Source organism: Odocoileus virginianus, chromosome 26 (assembly GCF_023699985.2).
Source record: "Odocoileus virginianus isolate 20LAN1187 ecotype Illinois chromosome 26, Ovbor_1.2, whole genome shotgun sequence".
Lineage (NCBI taxonomy): Eukaryota > Metazoa > Chordata > Mammalia > Artiodactyla > Cervidae > Odocoileus > Odocoileus virginianus.
The window spans coordinates 44,778,538-44,805,663 of NC_069699.1; the positions used below are offsets into that span (position 1 = coordinate 44,778,538).

The following is a 27,126-nucleotide window of genomic DNA, read 5'->3' on the forward strand; positions in this document are numbered from 1 at the left end:
GTGCGTCACCAAGGCCCTGTTCAACGCCCAGTTTGGGAGCATCTTCCGCACCTTCCACAACCCCACCTACTTCTCCCGGCGCCTCGTGCGCTTCTCCGACCTCTACATGGCCTCCCTCAGCTGCCTGCTCAACTACCGCGTGGACTTCACCTTCTACCCGCGCCGCACGCCCCTGCAGCACGAGGCGCCACTCTGGATGGACCAGCTCTGCACGGGCTGCATGAAGACGCCCTTCCTGGGGGACATGGCGCACATCCGCTGAGAGTACCTTTATTGTCTGGACCAGGCCCCGCCCCACCTGTCCCGCCCTCTCCGGGCAATAAAAGCCGTCTCCCTCGTGCCTCTGCGTCACTTCACCTCGAGGATCCTCTGTGTGTCGGGGAAGTCCTCCTCCAGGAGCGAGTCCTGACGGGGAGGATCATCGGTTAGTGTCTGGGCCAAGAGTGGGTCCCCTTCCCAACACCCCCAGCCCCACACTCACATCAAAGGGCTCACAGAAGGCCTCCTGGCTACCAAAGACCGGGTTAGGGACGGAGACCAGAGTGGGGCTGGTCCCTTCCTGCCACGGGGAGAAGTCATCAGCAGCATCGTCTTCTGCCTAGAAAGGCAGGTGAGTCCTGAGACCTCGGCAGCCTTGCTGGCCCAGGCCCCACGCCTCCCTCAGCCCCCAGCCCAGCTACCTGGAAGGCAGAGAAACCAAAGCCTGTGGACTGGCTTCGGGCACGAAGGTAGAAGACTCCGGCCACCAGGCCGAGGACGGCTCCAGCAGCCACCACGGCCCCCACGCCCGCTGCCACAGGCGGGGCCTCCGAGGCCACCACTGCCCGCTGCAAACAAGAGCATCAGGGACCTGGCCGGAGCGGTCCCCTGACCCCTCCCCGCTGTGCCTGTCCATGCTCAACTCACGGACTGCGGGGGCGCTAGCAGGGGGCTAGCCAGCGTGTGGATGATGCCGTTGAAGGCCAGGATGTCCCACACGATGACACGGCTGACCACAACTGCCCCTGGGACCTGTAAGGAGACCGGAGTCAGGCCCAGTGGTAATCAGTGAGGGCTGGGCCAGCAGGGCAGGGGCCACCTCGAGACTCGCCTCAGGGGCCCGAGAACTGTTGCCAGGGCCCAGGTCACTGATGACGAGGCTGAGGCCCGAGTGGGCGGGAAGCAGGGCCCCCTGGCTCGCATTGGTGCTCAGGAAGGTGGTGTTGGAGGCGTGCAGCTCCAGATCTGGACCACTCAGTGTCTGCGGGCACAGCACAGCTGTTGTCGTGGACCAACCACAGAAAGCAGAACCAGGCCCTGCCCTCCCCACACTCCATGTTACCATGTTGTCGACAAAACCTTCATTGACAGGGACGAAGAGTGTCTTGTAGGTGTGCTCGTCATCCAGGAAGTCCAGAAACTCAAGACCCCTCGGGGTGGCATTGGCGTAACCCAGTAGCATCTGGAGATGGTGGGACACAGGGTTGTGGGTGGGTTCCCGCCATAAAGATCCCCGCCGCACCATGCCCCTGGCCCCTGGGTACCCCATAGAAGGTGGAGAAGTTGGCAGTGGTGGCCAGTACATCCAGCAGCTTCCCATTGCACACGCTGGTCCCATCACCCACGAAACCATCGCGGCATCGGCAGGCCACGTCTGCAGGGAAGGCAGCACAGCGAGTGAGTGGGTCAGCAGGGAGAGGCAGAGCAGTGAGCGGGCTTGGGGGGGCGGCCATACCTTGCATGCGGAAGCAGTAGGCGTCCCAGCGCTCCGAGCGGTTCTCCCGGGCGCCCAGGCTGACCACGCCCACCTGGCCATCCCCACAGTCTGCCGCGGGGAAGACGACGGGGTGGGCAGCCGAGCCGTTGGCCAGCCAGCCCACAAGGCAGAGGTGGAGGCCCAGCTGTAAAAGGACAAGCAGAGGCTGAGACCCAAGGCCCAACTGAAAAGGGCCCCCACAGGCTTGGCTCCAGACTCCCAGGCCCCATATACCTGCTGGGCAGCAGAGAGCTGAAGGAGAGAGGCAAGGACAGCTCCCTGGGCCCCACAAGCCGCCTCGGCCTCTGAGAAGTTGAGGCCGTAAGGGCCACTGGGGGCCTGGAGGTGGAAGACACCAGCTCGCTTCTCTGCAGAGGGGAGGGGTGTGCGGTCAGTGGGCCACTGCCGGGTCAAGCAGGGGTGTGGGGAAGGGGCGGGGAAGCACACCCTGGAAGTGCAGGTCGGTGCACACGGCATCCGCGTGACAGGGAGGTGGCCGGTCCAGGCAGCGGTCCACGGGCGGCTCGGGTTCCAGCAGACACTGCAGTCCATCGCCCACGTAGCCGGCATGGCACACACAGCGCCGCGTGTTCTGGGGCAGGAGAGCAGGTGGGCACCCCTCAGGGCCTGGGGCAGCCAAAGTCGGCTCCCCCCAGCTGGTGGCTTGGCTCCCCCTGCTCACCGGCCCAGTGTTCAGGCAGTCGGCGTGCTCGCTGCAGCCCCCGCGGTAGCCATCCTCACAGGGGTTGCGGGCCCGGCAGCTCCAGCCGTCGCCCTCGTAGTCTGGCCAGCAGGTGCAGGTGACCGCTGTGCCCTCCTGGCTACAGTTGGCGTGCTCGCTGCAGCCGCCACGCCCATCCTGGCACAGGTCCACCACTGGAGGCGGCCGGGAGGGCGGGGTTGGACCGGGTAATGGGAGGGGAGGGGAGTGGGCCCTCCACCCCTGCACCCCTGCTCACCTGCGCACGTGCGGCCGTCCCCTTCGTAGCCCAGGCCGCACTCACAGCTGTTGCCAACGCGGCACACGGCCTGGGGTGCGCAGGGCGGAGCACACACAGGCTGCAGCTCTGTCCCCCAGGGCCCACCCCACACATCCAGGTTAGTGGCTGCCCTCCTGGACGCCCTTCCATCCGAGTGTGCAGTTGGGGCACGCACTGGTGTGTGCAGGGTGGGCGTAAGCACAGGGCCACTCACCCAGCTGCACCTCACAGCGTGGCCCCGTCCAGCCCTCCTCACAGAAGCAGGAGCCGGAGCCCCCCAGGCCCTCATCACAGCGGCCGTGGGAAGTACAGTTGCAGGCTGGGGGGAGGGACGGGAAGGACGGTATCGGCACACGGGCCAAGGCGGTCAGGGGGCCGGGCCGGGCCACACAGCCTACCTTGGCACAGGGGCCCGAAGGCTCCCGGGGCACAGAGCTCACAGGCCGTGCCGGCGAAGCGCGCGTGACACCTACACTCCCCGCTGCCGCTCATGCCGTCCATGCACGTGCCACGGTGGTTACAGGGGCTGCTGGCGCCACCAGGGCAGGCTCGGGGAGGGGGTGAGGAGGGGGGTGAGGTCGGGCCTCATCAGGAGCCCCGCACCTGCACCCCTAGCCTGGACACATTCCATCCTCCACCCAGCGGCAGCGGAGGCTCCAGCACAAGCAGCCGCAGTGCCCTGGAGAACACCCGGACCCCTAGCCCAGTCCACCAGGACCCATACCACCTACACAGCCACCTCTGCTCAGAACACTCTCTCCTGTGGGTCCACTCACCCCCAGCCTGACCACCCTGAGCCCCTTTCTGAGACTCAGCGGCCAGAGCTGTGCCCCGGCCATCTTAGGAGCTGGGAGGGCCGGTCGGCGGAGTCTGCAGCCGCGGGACACTCACCTCGGCACTCGCTGCCATAGTGCCCAGAGCAGCAGCTGGGCTTCCAGGTGGTGGTGACACAGTTGCGGTAGCAGCCTCTGCCCAGGCCTTGGGGCTGACCCCAGTGGCTGGGCCGGGTCCACACACTGCGTCGGGCCAAGGAGTGCAGCGGAGGGGACGTCCAGAACTTGGAGAAGTAGCGCCAGCATGCCTCGGGGCTGCCCTGGGCCAAGAGGGATCAGGCTGCAAACCTGCACTTGTTGGGCCCTCCCGGGCCCCACCACCTAGCGCCCAGCCCCTTACCTGCTCCTGTGAGCCCGGAGGGCAGGGGGGTTCCAGCCCACAGATGCTGCAAACTTTCTGTGAGGAAAGGAAGGCAACAAGTCGAGAGGGTGGACAGGACAGTGCCAAGTGGCCTTGACGCCCCCCCCTCCGCCTCTGGCCTATGGCCTCCCTCACCAGCCACAGCGGTCGGGTCTCAAAGCGGTCACAGCGGGCACCAAGGCCAGGCGGCTCCAGCAGCTGGTCAATGCCGTAGGCCAGGCCCCCCTCAAAGGGCAGGTGTCGCTGCACAATTTGGGCGGCGTCCTCTCCCACCGTGAGCTCGCCCTGCCGGGGAGGGGTGTGGAGTGTCACAGGTGTATTGCACCCCCACTGTCCGGGCCACTGCCTCCTGCCACCCTCATTCAAGCTTCCTCCCCAGACTCACCGGCCGTGCGCGGCTGCAGGAGAAGGAGATGGGGGTCCCGTGCATGGTGCGCAGGGAGCCCAGGTTGGGCAGGTCAGATGCCAAGGCCTGAACACATGGAGCCAGAGTTGGAGCTGGGTGGGCAGGCAGTAGGGACCACGCCCTGGGGGTGCACCCACCTCGACGTTGCGGATCACGTGGCCCCGCAGAATGGCTGCCAGCTTGTCACGGTGGTCCTTATGGTAGAGCCAGACCTGGCGATCGGGAGGCAAGGCTTGTAGGGCGGAATCTGTGGGCCACAGCATGGTAAGTGGCCTGTGGAAGGAATCTTGAAGCAGGGGCAGGAGGCCAGCCATCTGGTGAGAGAGGAGGTGTGGCGGTCACAGCCCCGGCCGAAGCCAGTGGGCTGATGGAGGGACCTGCACTGCAGGGCCTCCCGGGACCCGGGTGACCTTCCCACCAGCCACACCCCTCTGCAGCCATCCCAGGCTGACACACATGCGTGTAGTCAGGTGTGCGGGCACGTGTCAGCACACACGCTGACAGTCACCCACGTGTACACACTCACACGTGCACATGGGCACACACTGCAAAGCTCACACGCGGGGGCAGTACCGTCACAAGGTCGCTGAAGATCTTGTAACCGAAGGTCTCTGCAGCAGCAGTGAAGTTTCTCTGGGGACAGGGGCTCAATGAGCAGCGAGGTCGGGAGGGGAGCGAGGGCCCCAGGCCCGCACCCAGGTCCTACCCGTGGAGCTGGGGCAGCGTCAGCTTCCCAGTGCAGCACTTCAGGCGGCAGCAGGACACGGTCGATGAAATGCAGGACACCGTTCACAGCCTCCTGGTCGCTGCTCACCACACGCGCGAAGTCATTGATGTAGATGCTGCCCTGGGGGTGGGCCCGGGGTGGAAGGAAGCCAAGTGGTGGGGGGCCTGGTTGGGCAAGTCTTGGGGGAGGAAGTGGGCAGGGTCAAGGCAGAGGGCGGGTTTCGCCTCCTGCCCAGGGAAGCAGCTGTTGGATTTGGCTGGTGGGAGCCCCACGGACACTGGGCCAGCCCAGGACTAGCCCCTGGCTGGTAGTAGGTAGCAGCCAGGGCTGGAGTCACCCTGTCAGGAAAGCTGCCCTGGGAAGGTGAGAGGGTCTTGTAGGCGCGGGCGAGGACGCTGAGTGCAGTGGAGACCTGGGTCGGTGGCCAGCCCGTGTCGGGGCGGGCGGAGCGGGGCCTACCTCCCTCTCGCTGAAGCGCAGCGGATGCCCCGAGAGTGCAGTGGCGTAGCCCTCCTCCAGCAGCTCCTGGCTCCGCAGCTGCCGGCAGCCGACGACGTGGTAGCGGAACACAAGCTGGCGGTTGGCGCGGATCCGGGTCAGCTCGTCCTGGAGCGGGAGTCACGCGGGTACCAGGGGGCCCTTACTGCCACCTCTTGTGCCCAGGCAGTGCCCACAGCCCAGCAGGGCCACCCCTCCCCAGCCTTGCTCCAAGGGCTGTTACCTGTGACATGTTGGCCATTAGATCTGCATGCGGCACGAAGACTGTGAAAGGCCCATCCCCCTTGAGGTCCTTGTATTCCTGAGGGGAGAGGGTAACAGCTTGAGGGGAAGAAAGGCAACTTGGGACCAACTCGAGGCATCTACTGATATTTCAGGAAAGTCCTGGACTCAGATACCAAACCAGCCAGCTCTGACCAAATGAGACTATCAAGGCCCCAGAGATAAGTGGGACCTGCAGGTCAGAGCGACCCAGGCTAGACCAAGGATGTGGAGGCCAGCTGGTCACTCACCAGGAGATGGAGGCTGAAGAAGGAGGCGTGCTTGTCCCGAAGCAGCTCCTGAGGCAGGGAAGGCAAGGGTCAGCTCAGAGTTTGGTCGGCCTGCAGTCAGGGCTTGGTGCTTGTTCCAGCACCAGGAGCCCAAGGTCTGGCCAAGGCAGAGATGAGGAAAGGAAAGCCAGGGCAGTCTGCTCTGGGATCAGAACCAGTTTCATGGACCATAATTGGGTCAGACCCAGGTGGAGTCAGGTGTCAGGAGCAATAGCCAATACCATGGCTCAGGCCCATGGGGGGCACTGCCAGGGTCGGGTCGGGGTCCCCCCAGGCATCATTACCAGGCTGACGCGGGCTCGGCAGGTGAAGCCATCCCCCACTGTGCGGACTGCATCGCAGGTGCACGTCCTCTGGCCATCCCCAGTGCTTTTGCACACGGCGTAGGGGCTGCAGCCTCCATTGTCCTGCGGTGGGGACAGGAGAGAGGCAGCAGTGACTCCCAGGTCTCCTCGGCCAGCCCTGGGGAAGGGGCCGCGAGCTCCCCTGTCCAAGCCCCAGAGCCCCGTTTCCTCCTGATCAGACCTGACCTTGTGGCGAAAGTGGCCCTCCCTTCAGAGGCCCTCAGGACCCTGCTGGGGCTCCGGAAGGCTGATCGCCCCTCCCCAGCCCCTCTCTCTTTGACACTGGGGGTGCCCTCGGGGCCTGACCTGGGAGCAGGGGTCCAGGAGCACACAGGCCCGGATGCCGTCCCCACTGTAACCTTCGCGACAGCTGCAGGAGACCTGTCACAGATCCCAGTCAGAGGAGAGGGGCTGCCAGATGGAGGCACGCCCCTCCGAAGGCCTGTTCGAGGAGCGCCGCACCCTGTGGGGGGCGGCCCAGCCCCAGTGTGCGGTTCCCCCAGTTGTCTCACCTGCTGGGGGCCTGTGGAGATACAGTCGGCATGCATGTGGCAGTTCCCATGGTGGATGAGACAGCTGTTGGCTTCTGGGGGAAAAGGCGCTGGGATGAGGAGTGGCCCCTCTGTCCATCTGTCCATCCATCCGGGTGCTCACCCCCTACTCTCAGCACCCACACTCCCGTGTGCCCCCCCAGCCCGTCCTGGTCTGACTGAAGCCAGACCCCACCCCAAGCTGGCGTCGGGCCTGGTGGGGTCCCCCAGCCTCACCCTGGCACAGCTCGCCATCGCCCGTGTAGCCGTCCAGACAGGTGCACGTCCGCTGACCAGGCGCCACGGTCGTGCAGTTGGCATGGGGGGAGCAGCCGCCGTGGTCATGCGCACACGGGTCCACCACTAGGGGCAGATGGGCCCAGAGAGCTATGAGCAGGGTGGGGGGGCGTGGGACAGCAGGGACCAGGAGGAGCGCAGGGGAGAAAGGGGAAGGCCAGGGGCAGGGGTGAGACCCCAGAGGGAACAGAGACTGGATCTAAAGGGCGCAGAAAGGGCTCTGGGGCAGTGGAGTGGCTGGACCTGAACAGGAGACGCCGTCGCCCGAGTACCCCGCGGCGCAGACGCAGGCAGGGGCTGCAGCCGAGTCCTGAACACAGCTGGGGGGACAGCAACAGCTCAGGTGGGCCTGTCGGCCCCCCATCCTGGCCCCAGCGCCCCCGCCCACCGGCCCCAGGGCCGAGCTCACTCACTTGGCGTTGGGGTCGCACTTCTGCAGGCACTGAGGGCCACTGATTTCTGGAGGGGTAGGAGGATGATGGTTCTGACCACGCGGACCCCGGAACCGCCTCCCCAGGACTCACCCCTCTCCCCGGGGGGCCACTCCTCACTCTGGTTGCACCGGAGGCCCTGCCAGCCCACATTGCAGACGCAGCTTCCGTCCCCGCGGAGGCCCTCCTGGCACAGCCCGTGGGCACAGTCACACACTGGGAGCAGGACAGGGGGTGGGGGGTGACAGGCGTCAGCTGGTGCCCTGCCCCAGGGCCTCCGTGCCCGCTGCTCCGGGCAGCGTCCCCACCTCTCCTGCCCACCCCCCGGCTTCACCTCCGGTGCAGTTGGGCCCGTAGCGGCCCAGCTCGCACATCTCACAGGCCGTCCCGTGGAAGCCCTCGCGGCAGCGGCACTCCCCGCTGCCCAGGAGCCGGTCCTGGCACTGCCCGTGGCCCGAGCACACGCCACCCAGACCCCCCGGGCACGGCTCGCACAGGGTGCCGAAGAAGCCAGGGCAGCAGTCGGGCACCTGCGGGGGGTGTGAGGACATCAGGGTGTGGGAAACCGGGGGGGCGGCAGGGCCGGGCATCTTGGGGCCACAGAGAAACGGAGCCTGCCCTCTACAAGCCTCCGCAGCAGAACTGAAAGAAGGGCCAGGCAGGACCCCATGGTGCGGGGCACAGCTTGCCCCACTGCTGCCCCCAGGGCTTGGCTGGTGCAGTCAGCTCCAGGCTGAGCCCTTTCCCTTGCTCCGCACCCCCAGTCCCTGGAGACACGGCCTCAGGGACACACACCAGCCCCTCCAACCTCAGCCCTCTCTCCCGTCCCCTTCCTCTGCGCCGCCGTGGCTTCTGGCTTCATCTCCGTCCCAGCCCCCGCCGCTGCCCCTGAAGCCTAATCTGGTCTCCTGCCCTGGCCCCCTCCCACCTTCTCCTCTCTGGTCAAAGCTGGGGGGTGGGGTGGGGGGCCTGTTTCAGGGCAAACCTGGATCTTCTTGGCACATGTGTACGAACAGCCCCGGGAGAAGGAGTAGCCAGACCGGTAGACACAACTCTTCCTGGGGGTGTCCTGGAAACGGGGACAGGCAGAAGGCTCAGCCAGCGGTCAGGGAGGGGCAAGGTGGTGGATGGGGAGACAGACAGACTACAGTGATCAGCAGGTGAGACAGGTGAGCAGGACAGACACCACAAGGGTCAAAGAAGGACCAGGACAGACCCCAAGAAGAGAGCGCGGGCAAGACCCAGGCATGGGCTGCAGGGGAAAGGCTTCAGGCCGCCGGTCTGGGTGAGGCCTCCTCTGGGCAGACCTGACCCAGGCCTCCGGGCCTCCAGGGAAGTCAAGTGGCTCACACTGCCCAGGAGCCCACGCCCGGGTGAGCAGAGCTGGGCAGGGGAACCTGGACACCTCGGGCGCGTGAGAGCTGCTGAAGCAGGGACGGAATGAGCTGGGCCCCTTCTCACCTCCAGCTGGTAGCCCTGAGTGCAGCGGAATTTCCGGCTACAGTTCACACATTTCTCCTGAGGAGAAAGAGGGCAGAGGATTAGGCGGTCCTGGGGCGGGGGCTCCAGCAGCTCTCCCACCCTCCCCAGGCGCCCTCCCTCCAGCCGGCGCCTCCGGCTCTTCACTGCCCCCTGCCGCCTGGCCTCTTACCCGCAGGGCCTCTGCGTGGCTGTGCAGGCAGCGGCTTGAGCCCACCGTCAGGACCGCCGACAGGCCAAAGAGCGAGCGGCCAGGGGCCTGCAGTGCAGGGCCTTCCAGCGGCACGTGGTTCACCTCGGGCTGGGGCGGGGGGCAGAGGCTGAGCCCCTCTCCCCACCCCCTCCCCACCCTCACCTCAGGGGCTGCAGGCCAGGGAGGCACCCAGACCTGGCGTAACCCCATGGGCTGGGGAGGCCATCCCTGGACCACATGTTGGAGGTGCCCCGGTGGGGGAACCCCAAAGGAAAGGGGTGCTCGGGGCGGGGTGCCCGGCGCAGGGTCTCCTTTGCCCGCCCCCCGCCCGGTGCCAACCTGGCCACTGTGGTTATAGAAGACAAGCCAATGGGCGGGCCCCAGGAGGGAGGTGCGGTGCCCCCCCTTGCCCAGGGCCTCCGTGGAGAGCGCCTCGCCCAGGATCACGTGGTGTCGCACGACGTCCGCGTCCTGGAGCGAGGAGGAGGAGCTCAGGGGCCGTGGGATGGCAGGCTGGCCTGCCCCGGTGGCCCGGTCCCGGTGGTCTCACCAGGCTGCTGCTGTTGGCCTGGGCCTCCAGAGAGCGGTTGGTTGGCACGAAGATGGTGTAGGCGGTGGCAGCCTCAATCTGGGGAACCAGCCTGTGGCGCTAGGGGCAGGGGACAGGCGTCAGGGGTGGCCCGCTCGCCCTCAGTCCTCACCCCGGGAGCCAGCAGCCTGGACACAGCCAGGGGGAGGGATCCCTGACCAGACGCCCCTCCTCCGCCCGCCCTTACCTGCAGCAGCTCCCGGAAGAGGTGGAAGGCGGGCACGGAGTCCAGCTGCTGCAGCAATCCCTGCCCCACCGGCACAGCCCCTCGTGGAGGCAGTAGGACCTGGCATGGAGCACGGGGGCCGCTCAGCACGTCCCTGCCCCTCGGCCTGACTAGAAGCTTCCCGGTGCACACACCCCCCCGCTCCAGCCATACCTGGCTGAGGACATGTAGGACACCATTGGTGGCAAGGAGGTCAGCCACAACCACGCTGGCGTTTTGCACCCAGACCCTCTGGAAGGCAGCAGGGAAGAGCTCATGTAGACACTTAAGAGTGGGGGTAGCACCAACAGAGGCTGCTGGCTGCAAGGCACCCAACTGGCCGGGACACCCTCAGACTCAGGACCTACCCCATGGGCACACAGACCCTCGCTGGGGCCCAGGCCTGAGGGGACAGGTGTGCACATGCACCTGTGCACAATGGACAGACAACCCTCGGCCGGGCAGTCACTCGGACCCGAAGACGCTGCCCAGCAGCGAATGTGTCCTGAGCACAGCGTCTGCGCTCGGCCCTGGCCGGGTGAGGGGGCCCTGGGCTAGGAAGCCTGCAGCCACCACTCGAATCACGCCCATACCCGTAGGGCCCCTTCTGCCCAAAGCTCACCACGTACCCCACTGACGTTGTGAATCTCCCAGCGCACGGCGGGGTTCAGGGTGGATACATTCTGCCCGTGCAGCCGGGCCAGCTCCTCCTCGGACAGGGCGCCCTGGAGAAAATGGGCCCTGGAGGGACATGTTTTAGGGGGGCCATGGAACCAGGCTAGTGTAACCTACACACTTCACCCCAAAGGGTGAATACATGCCAAGTTGAGGATCTCTGGGGAGGGGCTGGGTCTTGCACAAGAGCCCCCTCCCAGAGCCCAGTCTTGGCAGCCCACCTGACCAGCTGCGGCAGCATCCTTGGCTGAAGCCAGAAGGCCTGGTCCTTAGTGCTCAGCCGACGGATGGCAGACTCTGAGGGCACCAGGGCTGTGACTCGGCTGTCGGCAGGAAGAGTGATGCCGGCCCCCTGTGCACACGGTGTGTGGGGGTATGGGAGTCATGAAGGCAGCCACCACTTTGAGATCGCAGTCCCCGGCCTTCGGGCCTGCCCTCCACCCCCACCTGTTACGTGTCCTGGATGTGAGTCCCCAGCCCCGGCATTCCACCCGATCCTACCTTGATCCAATTGTAGAAGACGGAGAAGTGGGCATTTGCCTCCAGCTCCTGAAGGGAGAGAAAAAGCTGAAGTCACCTGTCTAGGGTCAGACTTGAGCCCCTTCCCAGGGACCCTGAGCACTGCCCCACAGCCCTCCCCAACCCTGAGTACATGAGAGGACTCCTGTCGGAGAGCAGGGAACCACTCACCTTGAGGATGTCTCTGTAGCAACTGAAGCCATCACCCCCATAGCCAGGGGGGCATGTGCAGAGCCGCTGGCCTCCCCCCACTGCCCGGCAGGTGGCCTGGGGTGGAAGGGCAGAGACATGGCCTCCATTCAGCACCCGTTTGGCGAGCAGGATAGCATCCCCCCCTCCATCTCTCCATTCACCCTGGCCCATCCTCTTGTCTGTCTGCCTACCCACCCCTACCACAGGTCTCTCCCCCAACCCAGTCTGTGTTCAAGCAGCTCCTTTGCTGGGCCTGGCCTTGCCCCCCATGACCAGTGAGTATTTGACATGGGTCACCCTAACCCACCACAGCAGACGGGGCAGCTGGGAGGCCCTGGACCCTCAGGAGAGGCCGGAGCTGAGAACAGGAAGAGCTAGCCAGGCCAAAGGTATGGGGCGGGGAGGCAGGACGGGCAGTGGGGATGGAGTCTGGGCAGGGGTGCAGCCTTCATGAGGAGGCATCAAAGCTCTGTCTTATGGGCAAGCAGGTGACAGGGTTCAGATTTGGGGTACAGAAGGATCCCAATCCTGACCAGAGACAGGGACACTGCTGGGGCCAACCTCCCCAACGTCCGATGCCTCCCCTGGACACGGAGACCTCTCAGGGTCCCCCTCACCAGATCATGGCAGCCGCCGTTGCCTGCCCGGCAGGGGTCAATGGGACTGCACACGTAGCCGTCTCCCGCGAAGCCCAGCTTGCAGGTGCACCAGCTCTGGAGACGGAGAGGTTGGGGGCAGGGAGCCTCATCTCACCAGAAGCAAGAAACCCTTTCTTCCCCAGCTGTTCAGCCCACGATGGGCGCGCTCCGCTTGGGAGGCCCATTTAGATCCCCGAGGAGCGACTGAGGCCCTGAAGGGAGACTGGCTCTCAGGAAGAATCCCAGGAAGTGATGCCGTCGGGAAGAGCCTCCCATGGAGCCTGGAGCCTGGCCAGGCTGCTGAGGTCTGCAGCATGAGGTGAATGGGCAAGTCCTGCCTAGGCCAGCCCAGAGACGGTGGCTGGGATCCCACCGGCTACCCCATCACTCTGCTTGGCTGCCCCAATCCTCCTCGCTCAATGCCGGTGTCCCTGGGCTGGTCCACACTGCAGGGGAGCCACTAGTGAAACCCTGCATCTCAGCTGCCCCTCTCTGCATGTTGGGGGCACCTCCACTTGCTTACTCCATCCTCAGCTCTGAACTTGAAAGCTCCTGATGGAGTTCGCATCCAGCTCTCAGGTCACCTGAATGCCTCTGCTAAGGCCACATGGCTGTGGTCCAGGAGCAGAGGGAGCCCCATGGGTCCCTGCACCAGCCCAGGCCACCCAGAGGCTGACCTTGACACAGCCAGGCCTGGCCTCCCAACTTGCATGTTCGATTCTTCAACACCAGCCAGTCCTCAGGCTCACCAGGCCTCACAGGGAAGGTTTCAGGTTCTGAAATCCTGTGACTGGAGTCTGAGACTCCCAAGTCCCAGAGCTGGATGTGCACAAGTCTAAAGATTTCAGGATGTCACTCTCCTTGGGGCAGGGGTCTCTTCTAGCTTTTGCTCAGTACTGAATCCCTACATCTAAAACAGTGACTCGCATGTGACAGGTGGCTGGTGATCTGTGGGAAACCATCAAGCGAGTGGATGAGCTACTTGTCATAAGACAACAGCCCCAGCAGCCAGTTAGAGCAGAGATCTCGTGGATTCTTGGTTATAAGAGTCCTGACCCCTGAGAGGCAGGAGCCACAGCGTTCTGGTCTGGAAACAATGCTGCCCTAGACTGGCACTGGAACATACCTTCCTCTCAAACTATCGTTACCTTCATGCTGGCTCGTAGCACCTACCTGTCTGCTGCTTTCAGATTGTACAACTCAACATTTCAGAACTGGATTCTCATTTGGGCCTGAGGCTTGAGACCCTGAGCTTGAATTCTTAGAGTGGATGTTGCTAGAGTCAGATGAGCTAGGGGGAGAGTCCCCCCACCCCCACCCCACCCTGCTCTATTGAGGCCTGCCAAGCTCACCTGCCCGGGTCCCACATAGCTGCAGATGGCGTCAGCATGGCAGCCGCCTCGCGAGGCCAGCTCACACTCGTCGATGGCCACGCAGACACGACCATCCCCACTCCAGCCTTTGTGGCATGTGCAGCGGTGGGCGCCCCGGGCCCCAGGGACACACTCAGCCTGTGAGAGCCGTGGATGAAGGACTCAGGGCGGCAGGGTGGTAGGTTGGGGACGAGGGAGTCCCGCCTCTAGCCCGTGGGTCAGGTCTCCAGGGCAGGGGCCAGGCTCACGTTCTCCGAGCACCCGCCACGGTCTGGGCGGGAGCAGGGGTTGCTGGGTGTGCAGGAGAAGCCGTCACCCTCAAAGCCATCCAGACAGACACACCTGGGGGTGGGTGGGCGAAGGGCCTCCAGTGAGCCTCAGGGAGCTCTGAGCAAACTGACAAACAGTCACGGTGGGTGGGGGGCAGAGAGGGAGCCCATGTCCTCACCTGGTGACACCACCCTGGTTAACGCAGCGGGCATGTGGGTGGCACTGCTGGGCCTGCTCCGTGGACCCACAGCTCACCGTGGACTCGTTGCAGAAGCGGCCGCTGAAGCCTGGGGCACACGTGCCATGCTGGCACACCCCCCCACTGCCCGGACGGTTGTCACATAGACCGTGGACACAGCCGCAGTCTGCAAGAGCAGATGGAGCAGGGAAACTGAGGCAGAGGTATGGCTGGCTGGGAGCCAGGATGCAGCTGGGCAATGCCGGGACTGGAGCAGCCAGAAGAGGTCTGACTGCAGCGTCGCAGAGTCAAGTCATCCCAGACTCAAAGGGAGAGAGGAAGAAACAAGAGCAGAGCAATTCATTGCTTGCAGTCACCCTATTCTAGCTGCCCTGCTCCCAACACCATCAGAAAGTTCTTCTCTGTGTCTGACCTAAACCCTGCATGCTTTAGATTGAACTGTGGTTGTCCTTCTGGCATGGATCAAACAGACATCTGCTTGTGTTTCCAAAACCTTCTCCATGATCTGTGGTCTGAACCCTTCTTCCTGAGGTTGTATTTCATGTCTTGGGAGTCCCCAGACCCCCTTGCAAGCAGACCCTTTATCTCCCTGGCAGGGGGCCTTGGCCAGGACCACCCACCTTCCTGGCACTGGTCTCCATGCTTGTTTGGGTTGGAGCAGATGTGGCAGGCGATGCCCTTGTAGTCTGGGAAGCAGAGGCAGGCCCCACTGCCCTGGACCCCATCGCTGCACTGGGGGTGGGCAGGAGGCAAGAACAATCACTGGGAGGTGAGTATCCACACCCTCTCCCCCAACACCCCTTCTCCCCAGGAGCAGGGAGCGTTAGGAGGCTAACTTTGCACTCCTGCTCCCTGCAGAAGACCTCCTGCTGGAAGAGACCTTGAATCACACATGCTGCCAAAAGAACCAGCCCCCTAAAAGGCACCTGGCCCTGGAAGGTTCATGGGTGACTTCTGCTCAACCTAGGCACCCCTATGCCCCCCCACCCCTCATGCCAGGGCAGGAGGGGACTCACATTGCCTTTGCCATAGCAGGGGTTGGAAAAGCCCCCAGGACACTGTAGACAGTCGGGCCCAAAAAACCCTTTGCAGCAGCCACGTTTCTGTAAGACAACACATCTGAGGGTCCGCTGGGGGCCACACTGACGCCCCGGTCCTGCTGACTTCTGCTCCCTGGTCCTGTGTCTGGAGCAGGGGGTGGGCGAGGCCCCTCTGGGACACCTTTTCCACCATTAGGATGCAGCACAGCTCTCTGAGGATGGCAGCCCACCCAGCCATCCTGGGGGGCTCCCAAGGAGAACCCAGTGCCCCGGGTCACCAGGGAGCGAGCGTCCCATGCCCAGGCTCACCTGGATGGTCTGATTGCAGTAGTGGGCGCAGCCCTTCTTCAGGACGTTGAGCCCAGTAGGGTCGTGGATGTAGACACACTCCTCAGGAGAGATGTCCTGGGTGGGCGGGGCCAGGCTGGTCAGCAGGCAGGGGTCCTGGGCCGGCCCCCTCGCCAGGCAGCCCAGGTCAAAGGACCTCAACCCCACCCCTGGGCCGGGCACTTCCACTGTCAGTGGGGCTGTGCCTCCAGAGCCAGCCGAGTCTCCCAGCCCAGCTTCCCCACCCTGACCCAGGGCAGAAACCTCGCCGGGCAGTCAGGAGTCAGCCCCCAAGGACTGGCCCAGGGGATGCTCACCAGCTTCACGCTGTTGGGAGGGCACGTGCTGGTGTTCAGGGCTTGGCAGTCCACACAGGAGCCCTGGGCAGGGCAGGGGGAGGAGGGGAGAAGGGTGAGTCATGGGTTAGTTATTTAGCAAACCCTCAGACGGTGGCACTGAGCCCAGGCCTGAGATAGGAGAAGAGCCAGCACAGGAGGGGACAGGGGAGTGGGGAGGGGGCATTCCAGGCAGAGGGAAGAAGGTGAAGGCCTCGTGGTGAGAGAGCTCGTGTGAGAGCAGCCGAGGCCTGGGCGGGGAGGCTGGGAACAGGGTGGAGAGGCGTGAGTGAAGGCCAAGGGTCCGTCAGGAGGACTGCTGAGGGCTGGGCGTGGGGCATCCAGGCCAAACCGTGGGGCCAACGCCCAAGCCCCAGAGCCACCCACTCTCTAGAGGACTAGAAAGAGGCGCCTCTTCTCCCTGGAAGATGACCCCCACGCAAGCGGCACTCACTGCCACGACCGCATGCTGCTCCTCGTTGCAGAGCTTGGGCAGGATGGGCAGGATGGTCGGGGGCAGCAGGATGCCCTCCAGCATGTGGATCACGCCGTTGGCAGCCAGCACGTCCACTCTCCGCAGGGGGACCCCCTCAGGTCCCAGCAGGATGCGCCCCTGTGGCAGAGCCCAGAGTGCATCCTCGGCCTGGCCCCCACCTCTGCACTCAACACGCTGTTGAGGCCCACCCTGCCGGCCACCTCTTCACCCCTTCCCTGGCAACAACTCCTGCCCTGGCAGAACTGCTCCAGCCTCCACACCCTGATCCATGAGGTTTCTGCCACATGGAGCCCCCCCCCCCCCCCGAGATTGCTGGGACCCAGGAGAGGGATTTGGGTTGTGCCTGCTCCCACATGACCCCCACCAGGGCCTGCCTGGGCTCACAGCACAACAGCAGGTCTGAAAGAGGCTTGACACTGGCTGGTCATCACCAGCCCCTCCACTAGTCCATCCCTGTGGAGCTCACCTCCTCTGAGATATTCACAGCCAGGATCTGGTTTGCCATGGTGAGCACCCGACCCTTGGCGATGAGCTTTTCAATGGTCAGCTGGGATGGAGGAGAAGGTGGCCTTAGGCCGGGCACTGGCCAAACTTTGGATCCATCCCCAGTCCTGCCCAGGTGACTTGCGGCTACCACCTTGGTCCCCAGACTCTTCCCTGTGCTGCAGAGTCCAGATGGCAGTGGGGAGGAGAAGGGGCCCCGGGGAAGACCGGACTCTGCAGACACATCGTCTGAGGGCCCAGAGGCAGGGGTCCGCTGGCAGGTCCCAGAGGACCTCGCACCTGGCCATGGTTGTAGACGTGGTACCTCACCAGTTCCTGCAGTTTGGAGAGACCCTGGCAGGAGAGAGGAGTCTTGGCTACTCAAGGCTCTGGGCCCTATATCCCCCGCCCCGTCTCTCTGATGAGCTTACCGCCGTGAAGAGGTAGACCAGGCGGCCATCCCGCAAGCCATCCACTGCCTCATTGCTGGGGGCAAAGACTGTGAAGGGCCCGGGCCCATCGAGGAAGGAGGGCAACCCACAGTTCTGTAGTGATGAGAAAGAGGCTTGGGGGCTCCGTGGCCAGCTCTTAGCTCTAGGTCCTGCCTGGGCCCAGTGGCGCACAGCCTGCAGGGGACGCCCACCAGAAGTAAGTGGGAGACACTGGCAATGTCTTCACACTACCACAGAGCCTCAGAATGCAGATGGGCAGGTTCTGGGATGGGAGAGTGGGCCAAGGCCCGTCCTACTCCGGAAACCCAGAGCACTGTGGAGCTACATTCTGGGCAGTGAGGGGTTCTGACCCAGAAGATCAGATGGGCTGGGACCCTTCCCCCAGACTCACCTCCAGGATGGTTTCAAACCGGCTGAACACCTCATTGGAGGCAAGGATCTGACCAATGGTCCTCTGTAAGAAGGCGCGAGCGTGAGGCTCTGCTCCAGCCCTGCCCACTGCCCCGGGACCTTCTCTGAACTCAGTGAGGGTCACAGGTCATCCAGTGGCACAGGGCTGGGGGACGCTAGCTCACCTTGGGGTCCTCAGGGAGCTCTGGTGGGGGCTGCAACCTCAAGGCAGTGACGACGTGGAAGAGGCCGTTGGCCGCTGGGTAGTTGGCCTTGTGGATGGTGAATGTCTGCTGCGGCAGGTCTTGGTATTTGTAGGTATATTTCTGACGAGACATGAGATCATTGGCTCAGACTCCAAACACCCGCCCCTTGTCCTAAGGCTCTGTCCGCCTCCACGCCTCCTCCTGGGCTGTATTCCCCACCTGTGACTCCTCTGGTTCCCAGGACGAGGCTCCTGCTTACCCTGAAGCGGCTGAAACTAACAGTGATCTCCTGCCCGGCCAGCGTCCACCACCGGTGTGGAGCCTGGCTCCCTGCCTCCTCAAGCATGTGCTGGCCGGCGATGATGTGCTGCCTGCACAGCTGCTGGGCGACGGATGCCTGCGGGCACAGGGATGGGGGTGCCGAGTGGGCCCAGGGCGGGCGGTCCTCTTTGTGCCACTCCGCCCAAGCAATGTGGGGACAGGGGGCCTCCCAGGGCTAGGTCCCCAGAGTGCGCGGGTGGTGGGGACGCTCTGTAGGCCCTGCAGCCTGGGGCAGGTCCAGGGAGGAGGCGGGGGCTCACGTTCATGGTCCTGGAGGAGACGAGTGGTGCCAGCACAGTGAACGGGCCTGACGTGCTGAGGATCTCCCGGCAGCCCTGGTCTGGGGGCAGGAGGGGGCGTGTCAGAATGGGTCTGGGAGGCCCGCAGGCATCAGTCCTGGGTCTTGGAGAGTTGTGGGAGGTGTGGGGTGGAGATGTTGGGGTAGGTCTCGGGTAAATGAGGACATCAGCATCTGGGGGGCTAGCTCCCACCTCCATCATGCACCCCAGGCATGCTCTGCTTCTACAGCACTTGGGCAGAGAAACAAGGCATCTCCAGAGAGTCCACCAAGGATGCTGGGTGTGAGGGGCGGGGTCTCAGGCAGGTGGCAGGGTCACACACCCAGCATGGCAAAGCTGACTCTCAGCCGCAGCAGCATGCTCGTCTGGCTAGCCTTCTGCACCTCGTGGAGCAGGTGTCCATAGCAGGCGCGCCCGTCCCCCACCTCGCCCTCCTTGCACACGCAGCTGGGACATGGGTAGAAATAGAAACCAGTCAGCTTGGGGGGGGCATGACCAGGCTCCCCCTCCCAACCCTCACCCACCTTCTGCACAAGCCCCGAGGTTCACACGGGCACACACTTGTCCCGGCCCAGCGGCCCTCTCCCTGTCCCTGGGGCCCAGCCCGAGGCCCCCGTGCTCACCTGGTCTTTCCATCAGGGGTCACCTGGCAGGTGGCCGAGCGGTCACAGGAGAAGGCGGAGCAGTAGGCGAAGCAGCCTGCGGAGCTGTCGTGGGCAATGCTGACCAGGCCTGGCTTACATGAGCAGGAGGCCTGGCCCGCCCGGCCGGGAAGGGTAGGGGTGACACCATGTCCATGAGAACCCAGAGAGCTCCACTGGGCCCCCACGGCTACCCTCCCAGAAGCAGGCTGCCATCCTCCTCCCATTTTATAAATGGGGCAGCTGAGGCTCCTAGGAGAGCCGTGACGGACCCACAGCCAGAGTGAGTGGGGGGAGCGCTGGGGGCCGCCAGCTCACCTGGCCTGGCTTCCTGTACAGACATAAGGTGGAGTTGCTGGGGCAGCCGCCGTTGTTGGTGACACACGGGTCCTGGGGCAGACACACCGTCCCATCCCCATGGTAGTTCTCAGGGCAGCGACACTGGGCCTGCCCCCTGGGGCCCACAAAGCACTGGGCAAGTGGGGAGCATGGTGACGGCTGGCAGGGGTCAGAGGCTATGGGGGCACAGAGAGAGCCCACGTGAGCCAGGCCCCCAGGATCCCCGCCCGCTACAGCCTCTAACCAGGATGGCCAAGAGACGGTGAGCAGGCTGATCCACACCTGGGGGATGGGCCCTATTTCCCTCTGTCAGGGACAGCTCTCCCTCCCTGAAAATGGTCAGATTGCTGCTTTGAAAGGATGCTCTCCCTGAGCTGGGGCCCTGGCCTCCTCTAGACCCCTGACTTACCCCGGCACTCGCCACCCTGCTGGGTGTAGCCAGGCAGGCAGCTACAGCTGGGGGCCTCTTCAGAGCAATGGGAGTTCCGGGGACAGTTCAGAGCCAGGCAACTGAGCATCTCTGAGTGGAGAAAGGAGAGGATTTATTGCAGCGGTTCCAGGCTGAGAAGGAACACTGGAGCGAAGAGGCTCTGCCCACTCTGCTATGTGACCCTGGCCAGGGCCCCACCCTCTCTAGGCCTGTGGGCGGTGAAGGTTTCAGATGACTCCTCCCCCAGCCAGCTGTGTCTCTCTCACACTTAGAAGGAAGTGGGGCTGCAGGCGGAGGTCCCATCCTGCTCTGGCCGGTGAGGAGTGCTAGCCCAGCAGCTGCTCACCGCGGTCACAGCGGGGTCCAGTGTATCCAGCGAAGCACAGGCAGCTTCCATCCCCATGCGGCCCGTGGCTGCACACGCCGAACATACAGCTGCACACTGGGAGGGACACGCAGGGAAGGTGGGATCCCAGCCCCACCCAGCAGGCACATGGGGATGTCGAGTCCCTGCCCTCTGCATTTCCAGAACTCAGCGCCCGCAGGCACAACCTCCAGATGACAGAGGTGTGGGGCAAGACCGCAGGGGAGGTGGGAGCCCAAGGCAGGCACCTGGCCTATGTGGGGGCTCAGGGAAGGCTGCCTGGAGCAGGCCTCCAAGAACAGCACGTGCAAGGGCTAGAGATGTGATCAAGCAAAGCTCATGTCCCCAGAGGAGATGTGTGAGGCTGGACAGCTGGGAGGGAGTCTGACAGTGGTTGGTTGGAGGGACTGGGTCCACACTGGCCCCCAAGTGGACACTGGCCCTGCCCTTCTGCTGGGCCAGCGCTCACCTGACTGGCAGTCAGGCCCAAACCGGTTGGGGTCCCGACACTCCTGGCAGGCTGAGCCACCGAAGTTCTCCTGGTGGAGAGATGCACCAAGTTAGCACAGCCCCTCACGCCTGCCCCGCCCCCCTCACCCAGCGCCACCAGGCCCTCACCTGGCACACGCAGGTCCCGTTCCCATCTATGCCATCCAGGCAGGTCCCATGGCCGCTGCATGGGGTCTCGGCACCGCCGGGGCACTCTGTGAACCCCCCATCACAGAACTCAGGTCTGTCCCGAGGACCCCTGTTTTGCCCAAGCCCAGCAGCTCTGGGCAGCCCCAGATATGGTCCCTCCCTTGGGGGCAGCCAGAGTCAGGTGGCCAAGCTGTGCATTAAATGAGCCAGATGAAGGGGCATGCTGACAGGCAGGGGCATGAGGAGCAGGGCTGGGACCCCCCACCTCTGTACCATAGCATTGGGACCCCCAGTAGCCAGGGCAGCAGGCCTTCTGCACCACATCCTTCCAGCATTCCAGGCTGCAGCCGCTCATGGACAACAGAGAGTCCCCTAGCTGGACCTCGTATCTGGGGACCAAGGATGGGCAGGGTGATAGGAGGACAGCCCCCTGCAGCCCCCAGCCCAGCCTCCCTGGGCTCCGCAGCTCTTATTACTCCCCCTATCTCTCCCTCCTGGCCCCGAGCTGAGCACAGGGCCTGGTCCACCACGGATGCTCAGTAAATAGCACTTGGTCTGCCTCTTTCTCCTTTCTCCCTGCCTACCTCTGTCCCACTGGAAGGGCCAAGAGACAGGTAGATGAATGAATCCCTGCCCTCACTTCCCAGGCCTGCCAGGCCCTCCTGGTCCCCTGCCACCCCACAGGACACCCCTGGAAGCAAGCAACGGTGGGGACACACACCGGCAGTCCTGTGAGATCTTCTCCGGAAAGGCCCGAATCCAACCCAAGGGACACACTCGCTTCTTGATGGCGGGGCATGGGGTGCAGGGTATGTGAGTGACAAACTTGGTCTTCACATCGCAGCGTTTGGACTGGACCTGGGCCAGGGGCAGGGTTTGGAGTGAGGGGCCTGGACGCTGCACACAGCCAGGACTCGTGATCACAGCGAGGCCTAGCACCCCTCTTTCTGGGCGCTGACTCCCCATCTGGTCATCGAGGAGGCGGTGAGTCTGGGGGGACTCTGCCTGTCACAGGCTGTCCCCTGACACAGTGCGTCCCCACGTCCACAGCCGCGCACCTCTGCCTGGGGGCCCGGAGGCATGCACAGAAGCCCGTCTCTGCCTTCTGACATAAAGGGCATCTGCCGTTTTTGTTCCATTCTGGGTGATTCAGAGGAAGGAACTGAACTCCGGGCAAGTGGCCCTCGCCTGGAGCCGCTCAGGGACTTGAACTTAGACTCCTAACCTAGTGCTCATCCTCACCCTTCATTTAAACCTAAACACGAAGTGACAGACACTGCTGGGGAGGGGGACACGGCCACACCATCCCACCCCCAGGTAGGACGAGAGCTTCAGCCACACGCCGCGGGGCTGGCCGCCCAGCGGCCCTCTACTCAGCACATCCCGAGCTCTATGCTGACTGATGTCTCCACCAGCCGAGGGCCCTGCTTGCTCCCTCAGGTCAGAGGCCCAGCAGCCGGCACCATGCCTGCAATTGACCCACATGAGCAGGCATGTGGGAGGGAGTCTGAGCGGCCCCAAGCCCTGATCCAGGCCTGACCCATGACCCCACGTGCCAGCTGGGACCCAGGGGGCCACTGCCCATCACTAGGCGGGCAGTGTTGGCAGTGAGGGAGCTGAGAGGACCCATGTGGCGTCCCGCAGAGGCGGCAGTTGAGCTGGGACCTGCAGGACGCACGAAAACTGGTCAGAGGCAGTGCTCCTGGCAGAGGGGACAGGAGAGGCAAAAGCCAGGAAGTGGGAAGAAGCAAACGGCTGCGTGTGATGAGGCAGAGACAGGCAGAGGGGCTGGGGCCAGGCCAGCGAGGGGAGGTAGAGTCCGGAGGAGCGCCAGGACTCACTTGTGTTTTCAATGGGTCCTCTGACTGCTGCATGGAGAACAGAGCAGGGGACAGGGGAAGAAAGTCATCCAAGTGCCAAGAAAGCCCGAAGTCCCACCTGCCGGCCTCATAGCTCCAAGTCCACCACCACTGGGGCTACCATCATGGCAACAACGTTCCAACCTTCTCCAGCACTGACCTGGAGCGGCATTCTCGGCTGCGGGGGAGGAGAGACCCCAGGGAGGAGCATTTTGATGAGGAGAGGTTTCAGGGACTTGAGGCCTGGCCTGGAGAAGCTGAGAAGTTCCCATCTAAAAAATGCTGAACAGACTCCAAAGGGAGCGAACCCAGAATATCTCTTTCCTAGAACACATCACAGATGTGTGGCTCTCCAAGAGAGAGAAAAGGAGAAATAGTGCCTGAACCCTTTTCTGGTGAACATGAAGGGCCCGGAGCCTCTTCCCCACTGCTGCGATTTGGCCTTTCCCGCTCCCTCTGTGGTCTGCAAAGAGGGAAGTTGCTGTGGGGGGCCTCAGGCTGGCTGTAGGCTGGATCCTGTGGTCTCATTCCCCATCCTGACGCTCGGGCTTTGCTGACCCAGGGAGCGACTAGGAAGTTGGGCAACTCCCAGCTAGGCAGCTGCTGGCTCAGGGCAAAGGCTTGGCATGCAGCTGGTTCCCCTTAGGACCACCTGGCCGGCCAGACACAGCTGCCAGTGCCATCACCAGGGGCCTGGGGACCAGCGAGAGGGCACCATCCTTACTCCTGGACAGAAGGGGGTTCCATTAAGTGGGGCACGAGTTACCGGCATGGGAAGAAACTGGAACCTGTGCCCTGTTGGTGGAGTGGATACACATTCATGAGATGTTGCATCTGTAAATCGGTGATGGATGGATGGATAAACCAGTGACCAAATCACACCTCTCTGGGACCTCACCAGAGGTGGGCACTCAGGCCCCCTCTGCCTGGTGGCCTACAACCTCACCACTGATCCCACTGGGTGGAGTGCAGCTGGATCCCAGCCGAGTGCTGAATCAGATTCCCTTCTTCCTGAGGGCATCTCAGGACCCGTCTGAGCCGGGCGGGCACTGCCCCCCTGCCTGTCCTAATCCAGAACTGATTCTGCAACGTCTGCTTCCCACAGAGACACTGCTGGGGAAGTTAAGGAGACACGAGGTGTTGAGCTTGTTGAGAGAAGATGAAAGAAATTCCCCCAAGCTGGGATCTAGGGCCCAAAACCCAAATTCCCTCGAGACCAAGGGATCCACCAAACTTCTCCTTGCTGTATAGATCAATGTCCCTCTCCCCTCAAATCCCAGCTGAAGACTGCAGGCTTCACTTCTAGCAGCATGCACCCAGCAGAAGGGGTACTGGGTGAGACTTGGATAGGCAGGTGCTAAGCCCCCTCCTCCAGGAAGCCTTCCCTGACTCTACTGCCTGAACCTCCGTGTGTCAGATTCCTACTCCTCACTATGTGATCCAGAAGTCATCCCATCCCCTCAGAGTCTCGGTTTCCTAATGTTCACAGTGAGTCTCCTGCTACACAAGGTGCTGAAAGTGCTGAGAGGCCAGCGTTGACACATTCCTGACAAGAACCCAAGAGCCCACTTCCCTTGCCCAGGCTGGCTGAGCCCCAGCCCCAGAAGGCAGATTTACAGGTGGTCTGTGACGAGAAAGGGCTTCCCAGATGGTGCTAGTGGTAAAGAACCCCCCTGCCAATGCAGAAGACTAAGAGACATGGGTTTAATCCCTGGGTTGGGAAGATCCCCTGGAGAGAGAAATGGCAATACACTCCAGTATTCTTGCCTGGAGAATCCCATGGACAGAGGAGCCTGGTGGGTTACGGTCCACGGGGTCGCAAAGAGTCGGACACAACTAAAGCGACTTAGCACGCAGCACACATGTGACAAGGAAAAACTTCCAGCCTGAGTATCCCTCCAAAGACCCCTGTCACAAGAACGTGAGGTGGCCTTTCAAATCCCCTTGCACTGTACACGTGAGGAAACTGAGGCAGGGAGGGAGCAGGAACAACTTGCAGGGCTCAGCATGGCCTGAAACCCTCGGCTCTTACACCATCACCCTAACTTTTTCAGCCTCAGATCTGCCCGTCCCCAACCCTGAAGCTGGGGAGGCCCCTCTCCCCGCCCCTCCTCTGAGGGACCACAGGCGAATGAGTGAGCCCATGGTGGCATGGGGCCTGGGTCCCCAGCTGGTCCTGCCTGGCAGCGGGGCCCTGGGCAAGACCTCAGTCTGCCTGTCAGTGATTCGAGGGCTGTCTTCATGCCGAGGGCAGGGGGCTCTTACAGAAACTCCGGTCGGGATAACGTCCCCACAATGGGGCCTGGGCGGATCTGCAGTCAGGCAGTCCGAAGGGGGCTTGTGCACGTGAACCCGACAGTGGTACCCTCAGACCCTGTCGGCTCCTTCCTTGTGGCCGGATCCGGACTCGCAGAGCGTGACTCCGGAGCAGGACTAACCTGTCTCTATAATCCCTGGGCCTTGGCTGCCTCAGGCGGAGAACAGGGCCCACTGCTCGGGGACTGAGACGATTCGAAGGCATGACACCCCTGCGCCCAGGGCTGTGTGCTTGGCGAACAGCCGCTCTTAGGTGTGAGGGTGTGACTGGTGGCTGCTGTTTGCCCAGGAGGACTGGGTGTGAATAGACCTCACTGTGCCCCTGGGCACTCTCAGGGCAGAACACAGGCACACACACGTGCACACACACCCAGCACGCCTACGCACGGCCCATGTGAGCCTCTGTTTGTCAGCTCCGTGAGGTTCGGGGTGATCACATCTCCCACCCCCAAGCCAGAGCCACAGAGAAACCGGGCCTCATTCCAGGCAGGGGGATGGGCCTGGCTCCATACCCCCAACCCTCAGGCTGGGGAGCCCTGGGGAAGCTGCTCACATCACCTAGCTGCCTAGCCAGAGACAGGAGGGAAGGCTGACCTTCCCTGCCACCCCAAAGCCGCGAAAACACAGACCTCAGCCTGGGGAAGTGGGCACAAGAGCCCAGCCCTCAGTCCGGCTCAGAGAAGGTCAGACAAGAAGCAGCTGCCGTGTGTCGCCAGCCCTGGGCCTGCTCCATGAGCACACCCTCCCTGCTCCCACCATGGCTAGGAGAGCCTGGATATCATGCCCCCCGGTGACCAGCTCATACCTTCTGCCCCCCAACGAAGCTGAGGCCTGCCAGGTAGAGAGCCAGGAAGCAGAGCAGGAGGCGGCCACGGGGCCCTGCCATGGCCGGTGGCAGCTGGCGGGCACGTTGTCCGGGACAGAATCAGGGCAGCGGCGTGGGGAACGAGCTCTAGGAGGCAGGCACTTCGCAAGCAGGCAGGACGGGGCGGGCAGGCGCTTTAAAAGCAGCCGGGAGGCCCCGCCAGCTCCCCCCAACAGGAACCCGCCAGGATTTCCTCCTGCATATCAGCAGCCTGCAGGCGGAAGGGAAGGTGCTGGCCACTGACCCCTGCATGGATGCCTGGGCCCTGCTTGGGGCTTCCTGGCCCGGGACTCTCCTCCTGGCATCACAGCCTCCAAGCCCACCATTAGCCACAAGCCTGGGGTCTATCAGAGTTGGCGAAGCCCATTCAGGGGCAGATGCAGACAACTCCCCACCCCAAGCCCCTACAAGCCCAGCATGTTTCATTCAGAAGCTCTGGGGGGTTCTGGGGAGTCGGGGAGAGGGCAGCTTCAGAATCGGGTCTGCCTGCCTCCATCTGTCCAGCTGCTCAGGGCACCTGCCAGCCTCTGTGCTAAGAGGAGGCTGTTCCCCTCACCTGCCCGGCTTCACTTGCTCACCTTCGACTGAGTTTGCCCCACTCAGCCTCCACCACCCCCGGATCCCCATCCCTGCCACATCCCCTCTCCCAAGAGGCAACCCCACTGCCAGTAGCTCTCTTGCCCCAGTCCAGTCTCCACTGTCCTGAGGCTTCCCCCTGCGCCTTGCAACCCCCTCCACACCAGGCTGGCCTCTCTGACCTGCTGTCTGTTCCCCCTGCTCTGCTCCACCACAGGTTTTTCTATCAATACTCTGTTAAGCATAGGATAAGCTCCCTTGGCACTGCTATTACCCCCCAGATCCTCACAAGACTCACCACAAAGTTCAGTCTCAGGTCGGAGGTCTCCAGCCTGCACCTCCTTCTAGCACTGGCCACCAGCGAACACCGGTTTATTTATTTTCCGTCCCCTGCTGGAATGTCAGCTATGGGAGAGCAGGGATGGAGTCTGGCTGATTCACACACAGATACTCCGTTCAGATTGGTGTGATGAATGAATAAGACATTACTCTTACTATGCTGTTACTGTTGGGGGAATGGAGGCTCACAGGGGTAGGGAATTTCATCTAAGATTGCTCAGCTAACCACTGGAAGGATCAATCCTAGGTCTGTGGCTTGTGGGGTACCCTGCCCCCCACTACACTGCAGATGACCCCGGCTAGGTCCCGTCCTCATGGACCCGGGCTGGGGTCTGCACTTACCTGTTGGGCTGCAGGGTCTGGGAACAGCAGTCCAGGTGTACG

General features: G+C 63.3%; 2 protein-coding genes across 3 annotated transcripts in view; one reads left to right on the forward strand and one right to left on the reverse strand.

The window, feature by feature from the left end:
* NT5DC2 (5'-nucleotidase domain containing 2) overlaps window positions 1-356 on the forward strand; it is a 50,147-nt gene extending 49,791 nt beyond the window's left edge. Inside the window, exon 13 of the mRNA XM_070455978.1 lies at window positions 1-356. Within this exon, the coding sequence (XP_070312079.1) occupies window positions 1-262 (262 nt within the window). The 3' untranslated portion in view covers window positions 263-356.
* On the reverse strand, window positions 255-25,993 carry STAB1 (stabilin 1). 2 transcript variants are annotated; one of them, XM_020874201.2, is made up of 69 exons: window positions 25,768-25,993; window positions 21,509-21,645; window positions 21,061-21,176; window positions 20,767-20,852; window positions 20,618-20,687; window positions 20,131-20,226; window positions 19,764-19,874; window positions 19,334-19,530; window positions 18,998-19,128; window positions 18,697-18,821; window positions 18,336-18,415; window positions 18,014-18,151; window positions 17,734-17,874; window positions 17,550-17,612; window positions 17,138-17,251; window positions 17,007-17,060; window positions 16,690-16,770; window positions 16,182-16,340; window positions 15,710-15,772; window positions 15,375-15,470; window positions 15,042-15,128; window positions 14,646-14,757; window positions 14,005-14,191; window positions 13,805-13,898; window positions 13,536-13,694; window positions 12,163-12,258; window positions 11,525-11,620; window positions 11,336-11,383; window positions 11,056-11,186; window positions 10,789-10,900; window positions 10,334-10,411; window positions 10,142-10,240; window positions 9,916-10,014; window positions 9,705-9,836; window positions 9,345-9,473; window positions 9,155-9,211; window positions 8,679-8,762; window positions 8,028-8,223; window positions 7,814-7,909; window positions 7,676-7,721; window positions 7,506-7,582; window positions 7,203-7,328; window positions 6,948-7,021; window positions 6,742-6,816; window positions 6,376-6,498; window positions 6,053-6,100; window positions 5,764-5,841; window positions 5,502-5,648; window positions 5,022-5,162; window positions 4,889-4,948; window positions 4,453-4,629; window positions 4,295-4,381; window positions 4,045-4,194; window positions 3,889-3,945; window positions 3,607-3,808; window positions 3,114-3,263; window positions 2,930-3,034; window positions 2,695-2,802; window positions 2,418-2,611; window positions 2,183-2,327; window positions 1,970-2,103; window positions 1,715-1,880; window positions 1,524-1,633; window positions 1,322-1,441; window positions 1,091-1,240; window positions 907-1,011; window positions 681-827; window positions 482-598; window positions 255-405 (listed from the first exon to the last, which is right to left on the reverse strand). In XM_020874201.2, the coding sequence occupies exons 1-69, from the start codon at window positions 25,846-25,848 to the stop codon at window positions 349-351; spliced, it is 7,707 nt and encodes a 2,568-aa protein (XP_020729860.2). In that variant the 5' UTR covers window positions 25,849-25,993; the 3' UTR covers window positions 255-348. The 2 variants fall into 2 exon arrangements, with proteins under 2 accessions (XP_020729860.2, XP_070312076.1); XM_070455975.1 differs by lacking the exons at window positions 20,618-20,687; window positions 20,767-20,852; window positions 21,061-21,176; window positions 21,509-21,645; window positions 25,768-25,993 and having other exon boundaries at window positions 20,051-20,136.
* Window positions 25,994-27,126: the final 1,133 nt, after the last annotated feature.